The sequence below is a fragment of the Rhipicephalus sanguineus genome, unplaced genomic scaffold (genome assembly GCF_013339695.2).
Source record: "Rhipicephalus sanguineus isolate Rsan-2018 unplaced genomic scaffold, BIME_Rsan_1.4 Seq3701, whole genome shotgun sequence".
Classification (NCBI taxonomy): Eukaryota; Metazoa; Arthropoda; class Arachnida; order Ixodida; family Ixodidae; genus Rhipicephalus; species Rhipicephalus sanguineus.
Window position 1 is genome coordinate 30,093 of NW_023615118.1, and position 19,079 is coordinate 49,171.

At 46.6% G+C, this 19,079-nt stretch overlaps 1 protein-coding gene and 1 long non-coding RNA gene across 2 annotated transcripts; both read left to right on the forward strand.

Moving 5' to 3' along the window:
* The first annotated feature begins 102 nt into the window (after nucleotides 1-102).
* On the forward strand, nucleotides 103-6,387 carry LOC119377154 (cohesin subunit SA-1-like). The gene is given in 3 exon segments (XM_037646737.2): nucleotides 103-913; nucleotides 1,923-3,785; nucleotides 3,787-6,387. Coding segments are annotated over 3 exon segments (3,318 nt in total). The 5' UTR covers nucleotides 103-241; the 3' UTR covers nucleotides 4,570-6,387.
* Nucleotides 6,388-12,096: 5,709 nt separating this feature from the next.
* On the forward strand, nucleotides 12,097-18,127 carry LOC119377152 (uncharacterized). The gene is made up of 3 exons (XR_005180761.2): nucleotides 12,097-12,168; nucleotides 13,540-13,640; nucleotides 18,108-18,127. It is a non-coding gene; the product is annotated as an uncharacterized LOC119377152 (long non-coding RNA).
* The last annotated feature ends 952 nt before the right edge of the window (nucleotides 18,128-19,079 follow it).

Consider the following 19,079-nt stretch of genomic DNA (forward strand, 5'->3'; position numbering starts at 1 on the left):
GTTACCAAATGATTAACGCTGGAAGTTAGAGTTTTACCTGGTTTTACCCTACTGACTGCGATGTTAAATTGGCATCGACAACACGGGTAAAGACGCCTGAATGGCGGATGTTCGCGCCGAAAACACATTAGCGACCGTACTTTAGCTGATATGTGTCTCTTCGAAGATCGTGTGTAACGGTGTTGGTTGGGAGAGTAACAACCCGTCCCTCAAAGATTGAGCCAGCTCAAAATCGGCGGCAATGATCCTCCGCAACGCCATCGCCGGGCGGAAGCGTACACGACAAAGTGAGGACGATGGCACCGACCACTCGGGTCTAGACCCGGACGACTTCTTCTCAGAGTTAGACGACGGGCTCAACGAGTCGAACGATAACTCTTCAGAAGTCGAGTTCGGCACCAGGTCCCGCGGCAAGCGACGTCGTGTAGGTGAAGGCGGCCGCGGGAGAGGACGCGGTCGCGGTGGTGGCAGGGGCCGTGGAGCAAGGCGCAACGCGTCAGAAAGCATCACAAGCGAAGACCCGGGCACCCTTTACGATGTAGTCCGGCTTGGTCGCCACTCGCTAACTGCCGTGGTCGACGACTGGATAGAGTCCTACAAGCAAGACAGAGATGCCGCCCTTCTGGACCTGATGACTTTCTTCTTCCACTGCTCCGGGTGCAAGGGCCGCATCACACCTCAGATGCAGGTCACCATGGAGCATAATCAGATCATTAGAAAAATGACCGAAGAGTTTGACGAGGAGAGCGGTGACTACCCGCTCATTATGACGGGCCCCCAGTGGAAGAAGTTCCGACAGACATTCTGCGAGTTCGTGCAAATTCTGGTGCGCCAGTGCCAGTACAGCATCATCTACGATCAGTTCTTGATGGACAACGTGATCTCCATACTCACCGGATTGTCTGATTCACAGGTGGGTTCGACACACTCAAACTCTATGAATAAAGGAAACGTGCAGAAGCTAAATAGAAAACAGTATAATGCTAAATTGGTTTTGAAATGTAAACGAACGCTACGTAAACTTGTGATATGAATTAACAGTTGTAATTTATTGCGAATGTATTAACAGGGAAATCGTATGAAACGAGAACATGCCTTTCAACTGTGTTCCATTGAGTTCTGTTGTGTTTCTGACTGCTGTCACTGACACAGTGCTACCTTAAAGGAGCACTGACACAAATTTTTTCATCTTGTTTTTTCCGTTGCAATAAGTAGCTAACGACACACTTATCATGGCTGGAAAGCTCGTTTGCTCGAGTGCGCAACGGTTAATTCTTTGGTGACGGTTTTATAGCACTCAGTCACAGTTTCACTTTCAAAGAGCACCGAGTGAGGCAGCACCCCGAGATGTTTTCATGTAAGCATAGCTGACAACGTGAGCACACAAAACCGCGTTGACAATTCTTTTCAATGAAGGCTTCCTGGGTGCTGCTATCATCCCCTCTAAAACGTAGTAAATATGTGTGACTCCCCCAGAAATGTACTGCCGAGGCAAGGACATCAGCCTTTGTACAAGTGTGCCCCCTCTATCTGTTGAAAAAGGTCTGCTAGGAGAGAGCGCTCGCAAGGATCGTGGCAGCCAACACAAACTCGTGACACAGGTGGCGGTTGGTTGTTTACACGAAAACCAAAGGCGCGTTTGGTGTGCAGTGGTGTGGCACGCACTTTAAACTTGATTTTAAGTATGTTCTAGCCTATATTATGCGTTGATATTTCGTAGATGATGCGTGTGTGTCTACACAAATCTAACCCACAAGTTATCTCGCCTTCAAAATTTTGTGTCAGTACTCCTTTAACCTCATGTTCAAGAGAAGTAACTGCCTCTTGTTGGTATTACACAAGAAAGTATTTCATTCTCCTTTTGTATTGATATTTTTTAGTTTGAGTGTAACCTCATTCAGCAAAAATGTGCTTCCATGCAGGTTCGTGCTTTCCGGCACACGTCCACACTGGCTGCAATGAAGTTGATGACAGCGCTTGTTGATGTTGCACTCAACTTGAGCATCAGCTTAGACAACACCCAACGTCAATACGAGGCCGAGCGGCAGAAGAACAAGGACAAGCGTGCAACCGAACGTCTTGAACTTCTCATGACCAAGCGGCAGGACCTGGAGGAAAACATGGAAGAAATCAAGAACATGCTGACCTACATGTTCAAAAGTGTGTTTGTCCACCGCTACCGTGACACACTTCCCGAAGTTCGCTCCATTTGCATGCTGGAGATTGGCCAGTGGATGAAGCGGTTCCACCAGCACTTTCTTGACGACAGTTACCTCAAGTACCTGGGCTGGACCCTGCACGATAAAGTTGGAGATGTGCGACTGCGGTGCCTGCAAGCACTGCTTCCCCTGTATTCATCCGAAGAGCTAACAAGTAAAATGGAGCTCTTTACCAACAAGTTCAAGGACCGCATAGTTGCCATGACTCTGGACAAGGAGTACGAAGTTGCTGTCCACGCTGTCAAGCTTGTCATTAGCATCCACAAGTTCCACAGGGAGATCCTGACTGATAAAGACTGTGAGCATGTCTACGAACTTGTCTACAGCTCACACAGAGCTGTTGCTCAAGCTGCTGGAGAGTTCCTCAATGAGAGGCTCTTCCAGCCTGATGAAGCGGCGGTGCAAGGTCTGCGGACACGACGGGGCAAGAAACGTTCGGTGAACACACCACTGATCCGCGACTTGGTGCAGTTTTTCATCGAGAGTGAACTGCATGAGCATGGCGCCTACCTTGTGGACAGTCTGATTGACAGCAACCCGATGATGAAAGACTGGGAATGCATGACCGACCTTCTACTTGAAGAGCCGGGGCCAGACGAAGAGCAACTGGATGATCGACAAGAAACCTCCCTCATTGAGATTATGGTCTGCTGCACCAAACAAGCTGCCACGGGTGAGCCTCCAGTGGGAAGAGGACCCAATCGCAAGCAGATGTCAAACAAGGAGATGAAGCAGGTGGCCGATGACCGTGTCAAGCTGACGGAGCATTTCATACAGGCATTGCCAAGCCTCCTCAGCAAGTACATCGCAGACCAGGAAAAAATTGCTAATCTGATGGTACTGCCTCAGTATTTTGATCTGGAGATCTACACATCTAGCCGGCAAGAGAAGTCCCTTGACTCACTGCTGAAACTTATACAAGAGATTGTCGAGCGTCACGACAACACGGAAGTGCTTGAAACATGTGCCAGGACCTACGAGGCTCTGTGCAGTGAAGAACTAGCTGTTCATTCACGTTGTGCCGTGTCAAGGGGAACACTGATCGATTCTCTTGTGGGCCGATACAAGCAGGCCCTCTCTGCTTATGCAGAAGCGGGGGAAGATGCCGATGACGACGACATCTATGCGGTGCAGTCGGCACTCAAGAAAGTGTCAATCTTCTATGGTTGCCACAACTTGGGTCCCTGGACCATCTGGGAAGGAATCTTTGACTATTGGGTGAAAGGCGCGGGAGAGAGAAGCTTGTCTCTGGAAGGTGTCAAGCATGCAATTTCATGCTGTTCATCGGGTATCATGTGGGACCTGGCAGTGCTGGATGAAGGCAACATTCAGATGGCACACGTGCACGCCTTGAGAAACCGTCTCCGCGAGTTTATGGACACCATGGTGTATATGCTTCGGCATTGCACCGGTGCACTGCAAGAAGAGGCTTTTGTGAGTATCTGTGACCTGCTCATGATCTTCTGCCGGCAGCTGGGTGACAGTGAGCCTTTCAGTGCTCTAGTCTACGAACCAGACCGTGCCCTGCAGGCAAACCTTGGCGACTTCATCCAGCACAATGTTTTTCGTGGAAGACGACTCAGCTGCCGAAGACGAGCAAGATGAACACCGCAAGATTGAAGAGCTACACAAGCGCCGCAACTTCCTGGCTTCCTTCTGCAAGCTCGTCGTGTACAACGTCATCAGTGTGCGCCCAGCTGCAGACGTCTTCAAGCACTACGTTCGATTCTACAATGATTACGGTGACATCATCAAAGCAACTCTGGGGAAAGCTCGTGAGATCAATAAGGTCAACTGTGCACGCACGATGGTACAGTCGCTCACGTCCCTCTTCAGCGCACTGGAGCGAGACCAACTGGGAAACATATCCCGTCAAGACGAAAACTTTGTAGCCATCAAGGAACTGGCCAAGCGGTTTGCCTTGTCCTTCGGCCTTGACCAGGTCAAGAACCGAGACTCGGTCGCAGCTCTTCATCGTGAAGGCATCATTTTCGCATGCACGCCGTTCGAGAACCCGCTCAACCCCCTGGGCCCACCGCCAAACCTTCCTTTCCTGGAGCTTCTGTGCGAGTTCACAAACAAGTTGATGAAGCTGGACAAGAAGGTCGTACTTCAATATTTGGACAGACACGTCCAAGCCAAACTGCCCGCTTCGCGAGCTGATGACTGGCAGCCGCTGCTCCTTTACCGCACCAGCCTCGTCCATGGCGAAGCTGAGCAGCCTGTGGCGAGAGCACCAGGACGTCAATACCGGGGAAGAAAGCGGCAGCGTGAAGATGATGACCACGCGGAAGAAGAGGAAATAGACCAGGATTCGGACAGGGGCTCAGAGTCAGAGTTTCGACCGTGAGCTGAACTTACCTTGTAAACTCTGAGTACCTTGTCCCGGTGTGTGTTGATCAGAGCTCCCCCCCCTTTTACTTTGTACAAGTTCGTATTATTATTTTACCCCATGCACAAAGTTCTGTATAGTTAAATCTGCTGAGTATGGAAATGCCTCTAATTGCCCGTTCTCGATTGTACTGCCAGTAACTTTTCACGCCTATTTGTAGAATGCGACATTTCGCATTTATGCATTCACATCAGAGTTCTATTAAATTATTGGTTCATTGTGATTTCTGCAAAGCACAGTGAGGTGCTGCAAGTTAGTTTCCAACTTCTATTTGTTGTTTTTTGTATTAGACACCAACATATCCATTTGCAATAAATTTGGTCAAACGCTAGTTCCAAGCATTCCGATATACAAAATGGATGTCCAAATGTATCCTATTGCTGGCCATGGCTATAAGAGGCTCTCAAATCTGTCACTTCTTTATTACCTGGCACTCACTTTGTACACAAGGCAATGTACATATTTTCTTTATTGTATTATGTATTCATTTTATTTCAGTGTTTCATTTTTGAACATAATTTAATGCTAACATGTAGCACCTGAATACATAGGCATGGGTAAGGTTGTTCACTCTTTATGTCAGTATTCAGTGTGCTATAACATGTTTCGACTCCTTGACAGGAAGTAACGTTCCCATAATGGAAAATGTTGATTTGTCAGACTGACTTGCGGGCCCCTATTCCATATTTAGGCACCTATGAACACTTAGTGCTGTTCTCATGTGCCAGTGGAGAGCCCTTTCAGAGCATAGTTATTTAGCAAGGCATATGTGGAACGGCCTCATAACCATATTTTTGGAACGCAGCAGTGCACTGTTCGCGAAACATGGAACGGGGGGCATTGTGTACATCGTAAGAGAGAGAGACAGCTCCGACCACGTATTGCTGTTGATAAGTGCTACACATCTGTGCTTGTCTACGGAAGCCTTGTTGATGAACACTTTCTGATAGAAATAAGTTAGTTTTAGTACTTTTTTTTTTTTTCGAAAGTCTGCCCTTAGGCATAATAATTATTGAGTACTTGACCGAGGCAGGTGGAAAATTGCCATTGTTACTATCTGGTCTGGAAAGCAAAGAACCTGAGACACATACTGTTCTTCTCAAACATCTTTCTTTGTCAATAATGCAAACACTGTCATAGTTTTGTGATTAGGGACTAGGTTTCCATCATTGCCTAGGAAAGAATCATCAAATCACGGCACAACCTCAAATTCCTTGGCATTCAGACTCAAGAAGAAACGCTACACTACATCGGTGACAAATTTTCACCTTCAAGATGCCTGTGTCCAACACTGTAACATACTTAGGCTCACTGTTTCTACTTTGGTGCTTGTGAACTAGGCTTCCCTACAGAAGCTGAAAAGTCTTATACTTATCAACGACACCTCTTCTTGGCATTCTACCTTTTTCTCATGGCAAGACCTTACTACATGGCCACATCAGGTGTCAGGCCATCGATTTCATTTAAGAGGCATTGTCAACAGTTTTCCTTTACTGGCAGACCTGTTCATGTCTATGCACCTCACATTTCTTCGCAGGTTTGTTGTCTGCAGTTTGCTTCAATGTAACAGCTTGCTTGAAATGCTATCCCAGGGTTTATTTTGTTTCTCTCTACCTTTCTTTGAAAGGGCAGCTCATACAGCTAAGATGCTTTTGTGAGAGCCCCTTAATATCTTGTATACAGGTGTGCTGTGTTTGTATTTATGACTTGCAACAACATTGCAAATAAAACATTCGGTTTGGTCAGTAAACTTTATGCTGTTCACAAGGTGTGTGTACACGTTAGATTAGAATGAAGTGATGCCGTGCAAAGTCCAAAAACAACATATTCGCCATCAGAGCTGCCACAGCATTGGTTACAGAGTAATTTTTACATTATGAGGCTTTTTAATATGCAGCCACAACAAGATACACGGAGTAGATCAGTTTCGTGTGCCATTAAAGCCTTTAATGTGTCATACTTCATATGGCGAAAGCCTTTACTGTTCCGTGCCCTGGAACAGTGCCAGCTATGGCCTCTCCCCCTCATACTCTCTCAGCAATCACGTGATAGCACAGCGGCGCATAGCAACAGTTGCGCGTTACTCCTTCCAACGCGTGTTGTGCAATGCGGCGGCGGCGCCGCGTCCAGTTGAGTTAGTCAGATGGCTCCCAAGCGGCCCAGTGATGATTCCACGGCAAGCAGATCGGAGAAACGCTCCAAGAATGTGGATTCCCCTGATACCATGGCATAGTCAGTCGAATGGCCACACGCTTTCTTTTGCCGGACACACTTTGTAATTTACAAAGTGTCCAATTTTTTTAACCCTTTGAGGGTAGAATTTTTTTGAAAAAGCTTTCCCAGATGGTCAAATTACTTTACTGCGGATTTTGAATTTACGAATAGTGTAAAGTCGGGAAGATTTGCTAAAAAAAACAGGAACAGTATTTTGGTGTCAACATCACTCAGAACTGCAAAATGTTCAATAGTATCAAACCTCGTTAATACGTACCCGCTTTAACGTACTAACGGTTAAAACGTAGCTGCGACGAATCCCCGACCGAGTCCCATAGAGCCCAATGCATTCGCTGACCGCTTAAGCCGTAGTGGTTCGCCCTATGCCTACCGGTTAGTGCGTACCTGCGTACCGCGATAACTTTTTGTGCCATAAAATTTTACTGTGCTGCTCAACTTCCTGACGCCCAGAATGTGCTGCCAAAGGTCTTCCGCCTTTTTGAGAAGTGCGCAGATCAGTCGATCCCCGATTCCGACTTCCGCGCGATTGCGGCGACGCCTTTGCGGGTAAGCATCGGGAAAGAACGAAGGCGAGGTGGCGGCCACCGACGAACGCGCCGACATGACTTATCGCCGACAACCCTATCACAATAAGTATCTTCAGCTATCTGCTCGGGCACGCGTGCGGCGCTGGGCCGCCGATCGCTGCCGCTTCGTTGTGCGCGGCCGTCTTCAAGGCTGAAGTTGAATTAATGGCACAAATGCTCGGGTAGGGTCGAAGAACTTCAACCACGTCGAAGAACTTCAGTCCGACAGCAAACGCTACTAAGCCGTCATAAGGCGCGCACCGCTTGTAGAAACGAAAGCAGATCGCTGTTGCGTAGTTAGCGTTGCGGGTCGCGGGCGCCGAGAAACCTCGCTGCATTGACGCTATCACACTAAACGCACGTGTACGATACTGCAAGCGTAGCGCGGTTGTAACCATACTGCAAGCTTTTATTAGGCGACCACACAACGCGCCTCCGTCCGCTGCCAGGACCGCTAGAGAATCGCGGAGTGCGCATCGCTTGCATGAAGCTCGTCATCGCTGCGTTAACCGAACAAGCTACTCGCCGCATCTGTGCACGATCTGGAGCGAAGTGGGTACGAACGACATTCCCACGATAAATGCGCGCGTGCGGCACAGCAAGCGGCCCGGTAGTGACGGCGTGAGCCGAGTAGGCGACGCGCTGCACACAACTAGCCGGGAGACGATCATCCGGCTCCCGGCTCCACGCGGCCGTACCGCGTTTCACTGGAACTGTCAGTTTTCGTTTAGTGGCAGATCGCAGTTAGACGCACACACATATACCGCGGAAAACACACTGTCCCTTCTGTCGCTATGTCGGTCACTGCGTTGACCACGTATCAGGGACCCTGCAATAGTTTCGAAATGCTCTTCGGCGTCGCCACTACGCGTTATCGGGCGGTCGTGCGAGTGTGCCAGGAAAGAAAAGGCTTGGCGGTGGGTACTTTGGCAATATTTGCTGTGGCACTCTATTTATTTGGGCGATGGCGTACGCTAGGAGATGCAAATTTGTACTTGGTGTTTAATGCGTACTACCGTTTAGTGCGTAGTTATGCCGCGTTCCCGGCAGGTACGTATAACGAGGTTTCACTGTATAAGCGTATACTCGGACCACTGTATCTATTACTAAGGCTATTTTTCATTTACTTCGTTAATTCGTCTTCATGCTTCTCAGCACAACACTTCAGTTGCTGTAGGGAACAATGACTGTCATGCATCATGTCCAGGCAGCAATGAAATGGGGCAGTGTGAAATTACAAGTCGCCTCGATAAAAATCAATTTGCCATATCAGAAACAACTGATCCCTGACAAGCCCATGATCATGAGGGCGTCAATCTTCTGAAAACGGCACATACAAATATGCATATGAGCCACCACACCTTCGATGCAGGAAAGAGTCATTGAGGAAAGATCTAGTACGTTGTTGATGGCAACGTAATTGCCTTTGTTTTCAGCTCGGAACTTTTTATACTGCAATTTTGTAAGCAACATGGGTACCTGGAGTGTCAACTGAAGCAGTTTATGGTCACTAAAACCGTGAGAAATTAACAGGGTGCCGGAACGAAATGTTTTTGTTTTGTTTTAGTTTTGTCCGCAGAAAGTTCCCTCCGTTCCTGTTCCAGAACGGAAAGAAATGTTCCGTAACAGTTCGTAACGGTTTTTTATTGTATCCGAAAATTTGAACTTAAGTAACATTAAAACATAGTATTTACCATTTTATTAGTGAACTATGAATTCTCTGAGCAGGCTCAATGCTTTGTGTCAAGGAATGAGCATGATCTCAGAAGTTGCACTTCATCGAGCGTAGTCTGCGATGTGCGGACCGCTGTTCTGATAAAACAAACTTCAGCACCGCGAACGGAACTCCCACTCTGGCCTGTGCGACTTGCACATCCACTGCATTAATATAAACAGCTCCGGTTGCCACTCTTTCGCTTTTTCACAAAATTCAACATATCTTTACTTTGGAATCCCTGCCCAAAATGCGCGCTCCGCTGAGGTATGGATTAATGCTCACATTGCATTACCTCGGTTGTTCCAGATTGCCACTTCTACTCCTCCTTGAACCGAAAACCAATAAAAAAATTTCAGTTTCATTCCGGACCAAATAATAGATAACGTTTCGCTTATGTTTTCGTTCCAGTAAACAATATCGTTTTTTTTTTCTTAGTTTTTCATTCCTTTCCGATGCACTGAAAATTAATACGGGACCCACGATTTCAGTTGCAGTAGTTAGTACCAAATCTGAAAGGTTGGTGTCACGGGTGGGTTGATCGATTACCTGAGAAAGATTGAAGTCCAGAGTTAACTCATGAAATTGGCACCTGTCTGCACAAGGATGAAATCGATTTGGGGGAAGTTGAAGTCACCAAGCAGATAAACATTACTAGTTGAACATTCGTGCCATGGCATTAGTAATGCCTTTCGCATAGATTATCAACATTGGAACGGTCACTTCAAGGGGACGGTAACCGGCACAACTAGTATTTTTCTGCAAGAGGATTACAAGTTACACATCTTGTTTCTACAAGATGCATGCAGCCATGATGTGTAACTGGCGCACCTCATGGCCGCATTTCTTTGCGCTCGCAGGCATGTATTTTTTGCATACGATGCCGAAATCTGTGAATGATAAAAGCTTTGCTTAAAAGAAGTTTTTACCTCCTCCCTTCACGGATGCCTCTTCTGCTCGCAGGTTCCATGTGCACGAGTACAACGTGGACGCACTCCTCCGCTGCATGCATCTACCGTTCCACGAAACGCGCGTCTTTGCTCGCGCCTTGCAGTTGCTTGACCTGTCGAGCAAGACCTCCAAGTGGCACTGGCTTCACTGTCTCCAGGTTAGGCGTTTTCGTCTGCGCATACTGGTGACTGGTACCGAGTGAAGTTAGGGACACATGTTCACTTCCTGTTTACTTGGGCTCCTTTGTATAAATGTTCATGTTGCGTATCTGTGCGCTGCTCCTCGCGCAAAGAAAATAAATTGCATGGCAAATTGATGACGCTCTACATCTCCACAGCTCACCACAGTAGCCTTTGCTGTTGGGGCTTGTGTTGTACGAACATTTCCTTGCCTTTCTTCCTAAAGCTGTACTGCAGGTAGCGAGGAACACTGGGTGAGAACAGTGGGTTGGCTTTACCCGCCTGAAAATTCTGTAACTTGTGTCTACACGATGAGCGCATGGCTGTTATTTAATGCCCGAATGTACGTTCCTTGGCGAGTATGTCCAGGGAATGTGTGTGTGAATGTATAGCATGACAGCGTAATGAAAGAAGAGTCATTGCAGAACGAAGTGGGGATTACAGTTGCCACAAGACCAGGTCCTACCTACTCTACTTACTCACACACCAACCATCACTGTTTAAAACTTGTAAAAACTTGTAATGTCTGCAAGTGTTGGTTGATGATAACTTGTGGGCTAAATGATGATTAATACTGGCTAATGTCGGCTACTATTACCAGTTGCTGTTAAATAATGGTATGGCAAATAATGCTTACTTACCATCTGACAATTCCCCTCTGGGGAGATTCTACTCCTGTTCTTCTTCGATTCCACCCATGTATATATTAACCACTGCTGCTCTCAGACCAACCAACCAACCAATCATTCAATCAATCAATCAATGAATCATCAATCATCAATCAATCATCATCAATCAATCAATCAATCAATCAATCAATCAATCAATCAATCAATCAATCACTTGTTACTTCTTGAGAGCTATTTAGGCGAAGTGCATTGAATGCATGTGTTTGCCCTTAGAAACCCGGCCTGTCGTTGACCAAGACTGCCCTGGTGACACAGTGTGCGCGAGACCCGGTGCCCTCAAGTTTGTCTGTGAACTTCTTGTTGCCATGACAAAGGTGAGGAGAACGTGAAAGAGAAACTTGAATGATCGAGGGAAGATTACCACGTTTTGTCATTGTATGTCAGCTGATATTATGAATCTTCAGTATCTTTCGTAGCAGTAATAGATAAGGGTTTTCGTCATGAATGGTTACCATTGTTTTGATATTGTTATCAGTGAAATAAATTATATCACGCACTTGTTTTTAAGAAAAAAATTTTTTTTTTTCAGCATTTACGAAATCACCGCTTATTGGAGGTGGCTCTTCCATCAACGATCAGCACTTCAAAAATGACACGACACACACGGCTCTTATGGGAGTGTCGATCATTGACGGAAGAGCAGCTGTTTCAATCAGGAGTGGCATTCTTGACAACGAACAGTGGCCCAGCAGCAATTTGTTTGGGGGTCACTTCAAGGCCAGCATGGTCTGGGCGTTGAAGTTAATGGTGAGGGCTGGCTGACGATGACGAGTGAGCACATGGTAGTCAGTCCATCGACTGCATAAATAATTTCTGTTCTGGAATGTGCTTGCTTTTTTTCCTTTTTTTTTTTGTCTAATGTGCGATTTTGAGCTGGGTCGACCTGTGTTCAAGTTGACTCACAATCATGTAATACGGTGTGCTTGTACATACGCTCTATACGATGACCTGGGACAATGTACAGGTACACTCTGAAACACCGTGGCACTGCGTCCTGCCATCGGTTTGTATGCTTTTTCCACCGTTCTGGGCACACTCGCGAGGCGATGAAGAGATCACGGACCAGACGGTGGCAATGCTGCTGCCGTACATCCTGAAGGGCCTGGCATCTTCGGCCATTCCCGACCACCGTGCCGCCACGTACCTCGTGGGTTGGCCAGCTGGCTCGGCGCACGGTTCTCAGCCGAGAATTATCTTACGAGTTGATCGTCCGAGTCGCCAAGGTGAGTTGGTGGCTTCGCAGTGGTTTTCTTTTTTACAGGCACTGTGAAGACTAAGCGAGAGAAAGCTCAATTGTTTCACTATTCTTTGCGCTGTTTTTTGTTGGAAAAATCTAGATATTGTTAACAAAAGTTGCAGGGTCTCTTATGCATTCACAGAAGATAACTCGCAGGCGAAAGCCATGGGCCGGGATCGTCTTCTTGTCTTTGTCGCGTCGGTTTCTTGCTTTCGCAAAAACGAAGTGAGGGTCATGCGAGTGCCAGTTTTAAGCATTATCATGCACACGCGCCAAAGCTAAAGTGAATGTTTAATGGGCAGCTTGTGCACGCACGCTGCAAAAACAAGGGAACAAAGTTAACATGCAGCTTGCGCACATCGAGCCATGAGGCATGTGGGAGGCTTCAGGCTTTCTTGCTTTATTTGACTTTCGGTACCATTCGTGTTTTCGCCGGTCACCTTTTCTGTTTCATGAGGCATATACGCTTTTGCCTTGAGATATAGGGAGAAAGTGTAACCAGCAAGAAAATATCAATGACGTATTGTTTGTAACAAGGGCAAATAAACTGAAACCTCATTATAGAGAAAGCCACATCTGACACAAAAATAACTTCGCTATATCCGAAAATTCGTTATAAACACACATTCGTATCACTGTAGCTATTACCAAGGCTATTGTTCATTTACTTCGTTATAACCGATAATTCGTTATATCAGTACTCGTTATAATCGAGGTTTTAGTTACTGTAACTCTCTAGCTAGGAAAGTTGAGCCTGTGTATATTGACGCCCAAGGCCTTCGTGAACTTGCTTAATGAACCTGAAGGCCTTTTGCTTTCTTGAAGCAGCACGATAGTCCTCTTTCCAATAACGATCAGTTGCAGCTAGTAGGCTCCACTGCACGGTCGTTATTCTATCCGCTATAGTTGTTCACCGCATCACAGGCTGTGTTGCGATGAAGCTTGGCTAAAGCAAATACATCATTTTGGAGCACAAATGATATCTCTGCTTCACGAGCCATCCATATTTTGGGACACACACCTTGACAACTTTTTCTCAATTGTTTGCACTGCCCTTTGGATTCGATTCCCATTGGACAGCATCTGCAAGAACAGTGCCTTTTCATTGACACAATTATCTTCAATGACACAAGTGATTGTAGGGGAGCTAGGTAAAGCACACTTGCAGTGGTGCAGCATTTGGTAGATCAAATGTGGTGGTGAACGGGAGTTCACTGTACATGTTGCGCAGGGCTTTACCTTTGCATGGGATCTACAAAACAATGTCAGACAAATATCTGTGCTTGATTTGCATTTCTGTGTTGCACAGGTCCGGTGATGTTTACGGTTGTGCAACTTTTCTTTTTCTCACTTTCAGAGTATGAAGGCGCCCGGCAACTCAGGTGCAAGCCTGTCAGGTGGCCTCCTGTGCCTATTGGTGCTGATGACCCTGCAAGACATTCAGGAAATGCCCAAAGCGTGAGTGATGGAAGTGACTGTGCTCTTCCTTTTAAACGACTAAATGGGAGTACTGAGAAGCTGCTTTCACTGCAGAGTCATCCTGCAATGTTTATATATAGTACTACTACAGTCAAATCTCGCTATAACGAATACCGCTACAACGAAATTTCCGCCACAACGAAGAATTTTGGAATCCCCGCCAGCTGCCCATAGAAAACAATGCGAAAAATGTCTCGTCACAACGAATACTTTTTCTGGGTATTTCCGCTTGAACGAAGTTTTCGCGATTGCCACCACATAAGGAAAAGGGGCTTGCCTAGGATTGTCGCGAAATTCGCACTAGAAACTCTACCATTTCTCGTCGCCAGAGCCTTGTGGTCGCATCGCAAGACCTGTGTCTTCATCGGAGACATGCTTTCTGCCACCACACACACATCCCGGTAAATTATTCGCCATTTAGATGCTCGCGTCAGATCGTCCATCTGCCATAATGCTGCCGGCGGGTTTGATGCGCGTGCGGGCCGCGGAAGAATCGTTCTTCAGGAACTAAAACTACTGCTTGTCGTCACAAGCCCTGCGATCGTGAATGACATCCACGGCATTTTGAAGGCACACGCGCGGCCAGCGCGTACCTAGTCCAAGCGTAACTACATTCTGCCGCAACCGCTGCGAACACAAATGTGGTCGTGTCGACGCTATCGTGGGCGACCACGAAAGTTCGCGCGCATCCAACGTACGTGCACCGACTCAAAGCAACGCTGTGGTCAAAACCGCAATAGACGCGATCGCAGACAGCAACGACGAAGTTCAGAAGGCACGCGCACGGCCAGCGCGCACAGATTGAAAACGGAACTACCGTTTACCGCAACCACTGCGCAGAAAACCGCGGTCGCTATCGTCGCGATCATCGATAGCGAATACGCTCAAGTACGCAGCTAACACACCGGAAGAAAGATTAAAGGCAATAAAAGTCGTAAAATGGCACGATGCGTTTCGGCTTTCCTTTCGCTCGCTTATGACTGTGGTAGAGCGGAGATTCGGCACTTCGTTTTTCAGTTAGCCTTTAGCGAACTTTGGCACGCTCCTTCGCGGCGATACGCGCTCGGCACGCTTCGAGGGTAGCCAGCATATAGTGTGGTTATTTGCTCGTGTATAACCCACGTGTACAACTCGCGTATTGACGCAACGCCACCTTCCTTGCATTACCGTGAAGCCAACTTGCACACTGAAATTCGTGTATAACCCGCACCCTGAGTTTAGCGCTAAATTTTCTGTATATTTTGTGCGTGTTATACGCGAGAAAATACATTCACTCGGTGTGCGGCCAAGTACGTCCGAGTTAGCGAAAGTTAAATGCAAGGACAGTGCATGCACTTGCCGGGACCAAGGATGAGTCATGATCATCAGATCTTCCTAACTTTTGTGGTCTATAGATGAAATTTCGCTGCAACAAAATTCCACGACAACGAACTTTTTCGCACGTCCCGTCAATTTCATTGTAGCGGGATTTGACTGTACCACTACAGCACCCTCTTATCTAGTACAGTAGTTTACTCTCTAAATGTGTGCCTAGCATCCTCCACAATTTTCCACAATGTGTGCCTGGCACAACCTTTTGAAGTGAATATGACAAAGTAACCATTTATTTATTTATTTTATTTTTTATAGTGTTCTTTACATTTATGCTTGATGAACACATACATGTGAATCAGAAGGTACAGCAGCACCGGTCTGGTTTGGGTGGTCAGTTGCACAAAATGGTTTAATGGCAGTACAGTAAAAGCTGGTTAATTCGACCCTTGTTAATATGGAAATCGGGCAATTTGGACGTGTTCTCTGGTTTCGGCCAGCATATACATTGTTTAAAGGAATCAAGCTCTTGTTAATTCAGTCATAATTGGCTGCAGCTCAGTTAATTAAGACGATTCTGTGAGTGCGCCGAGCGCGAAGTGCCGTAAAATGTGTGGTGCAAAAGAGCGCAAACGACGTTCGCGGACAACCGAAACGAGGTGGTACAGTCCGGACCAAGATCATCATCACTGCGAACCGCACAGTAACGGCTGGAAAGCCAGAACGCTTCATGCCTATTTGCGTTTTTACCACCGCCTGTGACACCTCCTTGGCCACGGGTGTTTGAAAAGGCATGGTCGCCATCCACAATTGCATTGTAGGTGACCAAGGCTTCAGTGGGTGCGGCAAATTTTTGTTTACGGGTAAGAAAATTATTGTCACATGTGCATGGGGGTGGTGGTGGTGGCAGTAGTAATTAGGGAGGGGTGCAGAGCACGTTTCAGGCTAATTAGGACATGCGGGTCTTGTGCCGCATTTGCATCGTGAAAGAAGTTGCAGGATGACGAAAATTGCTGCTTTTGTGCTGTACTTATGCAAAATAAGTGCAGCATTTACATATTCGTCAAGAAAATGAAAGTGAATAGATGTAAAAGACATTTGCATACCTGCCAAGTCTTCCGGATTACCCGGGAGACTCCCAGATTTTGAATGTTTTCTCCCGGTTGTATGGGTCATAGGAAAATCTCCCGAAAATCCAGTTTTGCCCCGTGCGTCCAGTGCTTTGTCTGGCCACATGTGCAAATTTGTCTGGCCACGTAGTAGAAAGGATTCTTCTTTTTTTTAACGATGGTAGAAAGGTTCAACTCAGTTTCATGCGCATGAAGTTGCTGTGCACTTTGCGCCGCAGTCCAGCACTTAAAAGGGTAGCCGTTACCGATGTCTGTCGAGATAGCGCGTTCGCCAGCGCTCGCGACCGTCCCCGTCTCAACGGCGCCCCTTATGGTCCCTTGCCCGACGAAATAACTGGTAAGCAAGCGACGACAGGCCTCGCACGCGGAGCGATGTTGTCGCATGTGCCCTTCGCGTGACGGTGACGGCCGGGTAGTTTTATCTCTGCTTCAACCGCGTTCGTCCCTAGCGCTAGCGCGCTTTTACTCGCACGTGAACAGACGATGCATAAGCGATGTTATCGGTTTGGACTCTGTACAGATCAGCGGCGACCGCAAAATCCCGCTGACAGTGTCCATATAATTGCTATCGCAGTAACGCACCCCCCTCTCTTCCCGCGGTCGACATATTTCATACTACGCCCCCCCCCCCCCCCCCATTGAGTAGATCTCCCAGAGTCCGTTTCTCCAAACTTGGCAGGTATGCATTTATTGATTGTTTTCTTGATACTTTCTATAATGCAGAATTCAGTTTATTCGGACATTTTTCCCGGTCCCGTGAAATCCGAATTAACGAGCTTTTACTGTAGTATTTGCAGTCAAAATACTAGCCAATGTTGGGCCTGGCTGACCTCACTGTTCTCAATGTGATTATTGTCATGAGTACCTGTTCATTATGTGTTTTGTAATACACTCAAACCTCGATGTAACGAACACGGATATACGAATTATCGATTATAACGAAGTAAATCAAGAAATAGTCTTGCCATAATGAACGTTTATAAGGCCATGGATGAACGTTTATAACGAATTTTCGGATATAACGAAGTTATTATCGTGTCAGATGCGACTCTGTTATAATGAGGTCATACCCATGCCACATGGGCACAGAAAATGGCATTTGCCTCCTAATGCCTGCAGATTTAATACCATTCGCGCGGTGCCACACGGACGAACGAAATGGCATTCGCCCAAATGTCATTCGTCACCTAATGCCATCGCCAGAAGTCATTCGCTTCGACTGAGAAATGCATACTCTCGACGGCACAGCTGACGAAGTGCGATGTACCTAATTATATAAAACGACATCCTATTCAGCTGAAAATAGTTTTCACGTCTTTTATTTACACTAATCACTTAAACAAGCGCTTCAAATGCTGTATTTTGGATGCGACAGGCGCCATTTTCTTTTACACTGTGGATCTGACTAGCGCCGGCTTATGTTGCTACGGTCAGCTGCAACGTCGTGAAACAGCGCAACGAACTCAAGCTTACGGCAGCGTAATATGCCTATTTCTTACATGTAATTATTCTCGGAGGTATATGAAGCTTGTAAACGCATGTTTATTTTTTTTATTACTACTCAACAGTTGCTCACTACAGAAGATGCTGCGATCGACATCATAAAGTCAATGTCATTCAGTTTGGATGTGTAACAGCTCTGCTGAAAAAAATGTCATCCGGAACTGAATGCCTTCACTACCGAATCTCAGTTTCTGTGCCCATGTGGCACGGGTATTATAGTGTAATACAAAATAATTGCTTTATTGTTTCTTTTTTCCCCGACTAGCTTAATGAAAAGTGTCTGGAGTGGCTCAAGATTATGGTAAACAGTATAAGATTATTTTAAACAGTACAAAAATTGAGATACTGTTGTATACCAATCTGTATAACAGCATCACACGTCTCAATTTCAAGTTAAATAGAGCATTCAGTGTACTGAATGACTTGGCGCTTATTGCACTATTCCTTATCGCCTCATTAATCCTAAAGCTTTCTTTTTTTTAACCTGTGTTACCCAAGACAGTGCATTTCAAGCCCTGATGAGCACAAGAAGTCACTCGTAGCTGCGCTTGAGGAGTTGTCGTCCAGGCATTCCGTGTCGGCCATCCTGAAGCCACTTCTGGCACGGCTGATCAAGTCTGTGGTGGAGTCCCCTCAGAGCGAGAATGAGGATGGCAGTAAGACGGCTGCGGCTGTCCTCAAGGCTCTAATCCAACTGGCCCTGTCGCTCGACAAGTACTCCGACTTTGTTGTGCGGTGAGTTCATCGCTGGCGCAGTTGAAGAGCTGTTTTGCGAATCGAGTGCTCGATAGTCTTGCGTAGTAAACTGTACTTGGAGACAACTTTCTGTGGCAATGCAGCCAAGTCTACAGAGCCTAACCACGCCGTTTCGATAGTTTCGCTGCGCAGCTGGAAGTACTGGTCCCACAAAAAGATTATTTTCTGCGTGTAACCTAAACATTTAAAAATGTTCTGTTACTCTTTGGCCTCAAATTGATAATGCCACAAAATTATTAGCCAGATTATGTTAAACAGCATTATTTTTTTAGATTCTCAGGTTTTTTTTGTTGTTGCAGCGTTCTCTACTGGCGTCACATAGGTTCCCTTCAGAAAAAACAAAAATAAAACATGACCTCATCGTCGATGGCGCCTTTTTTCTCGGGTAGCTCACCACTTCAATCACCGCATAGGATTTTCAAGAAGCTGAGGAGCCAAAGCTGTCAAAACAAACGAAGCAAGTGGTCTGCAACGTAAAAGCCCAAGTGAGACTGACGCAACCGGGACTCTCCGTCATTTCTGCATTTCGTTCGGTTAGCCAGCTTACCGCGTAAGCGAGTGTACTGTCTCATTGCTCAAGGTGGAGGTTCTGAGTGGTACCTGGCAAGTGAAGCGTAGGGAAATTGTCGCCAGTATGCCTGCATGCTCAGTGATCGTGGTTCAACGCGCTCAACCACGGAGGACATGCGAAAAAATGAACTGTAGCAAATGCATATCT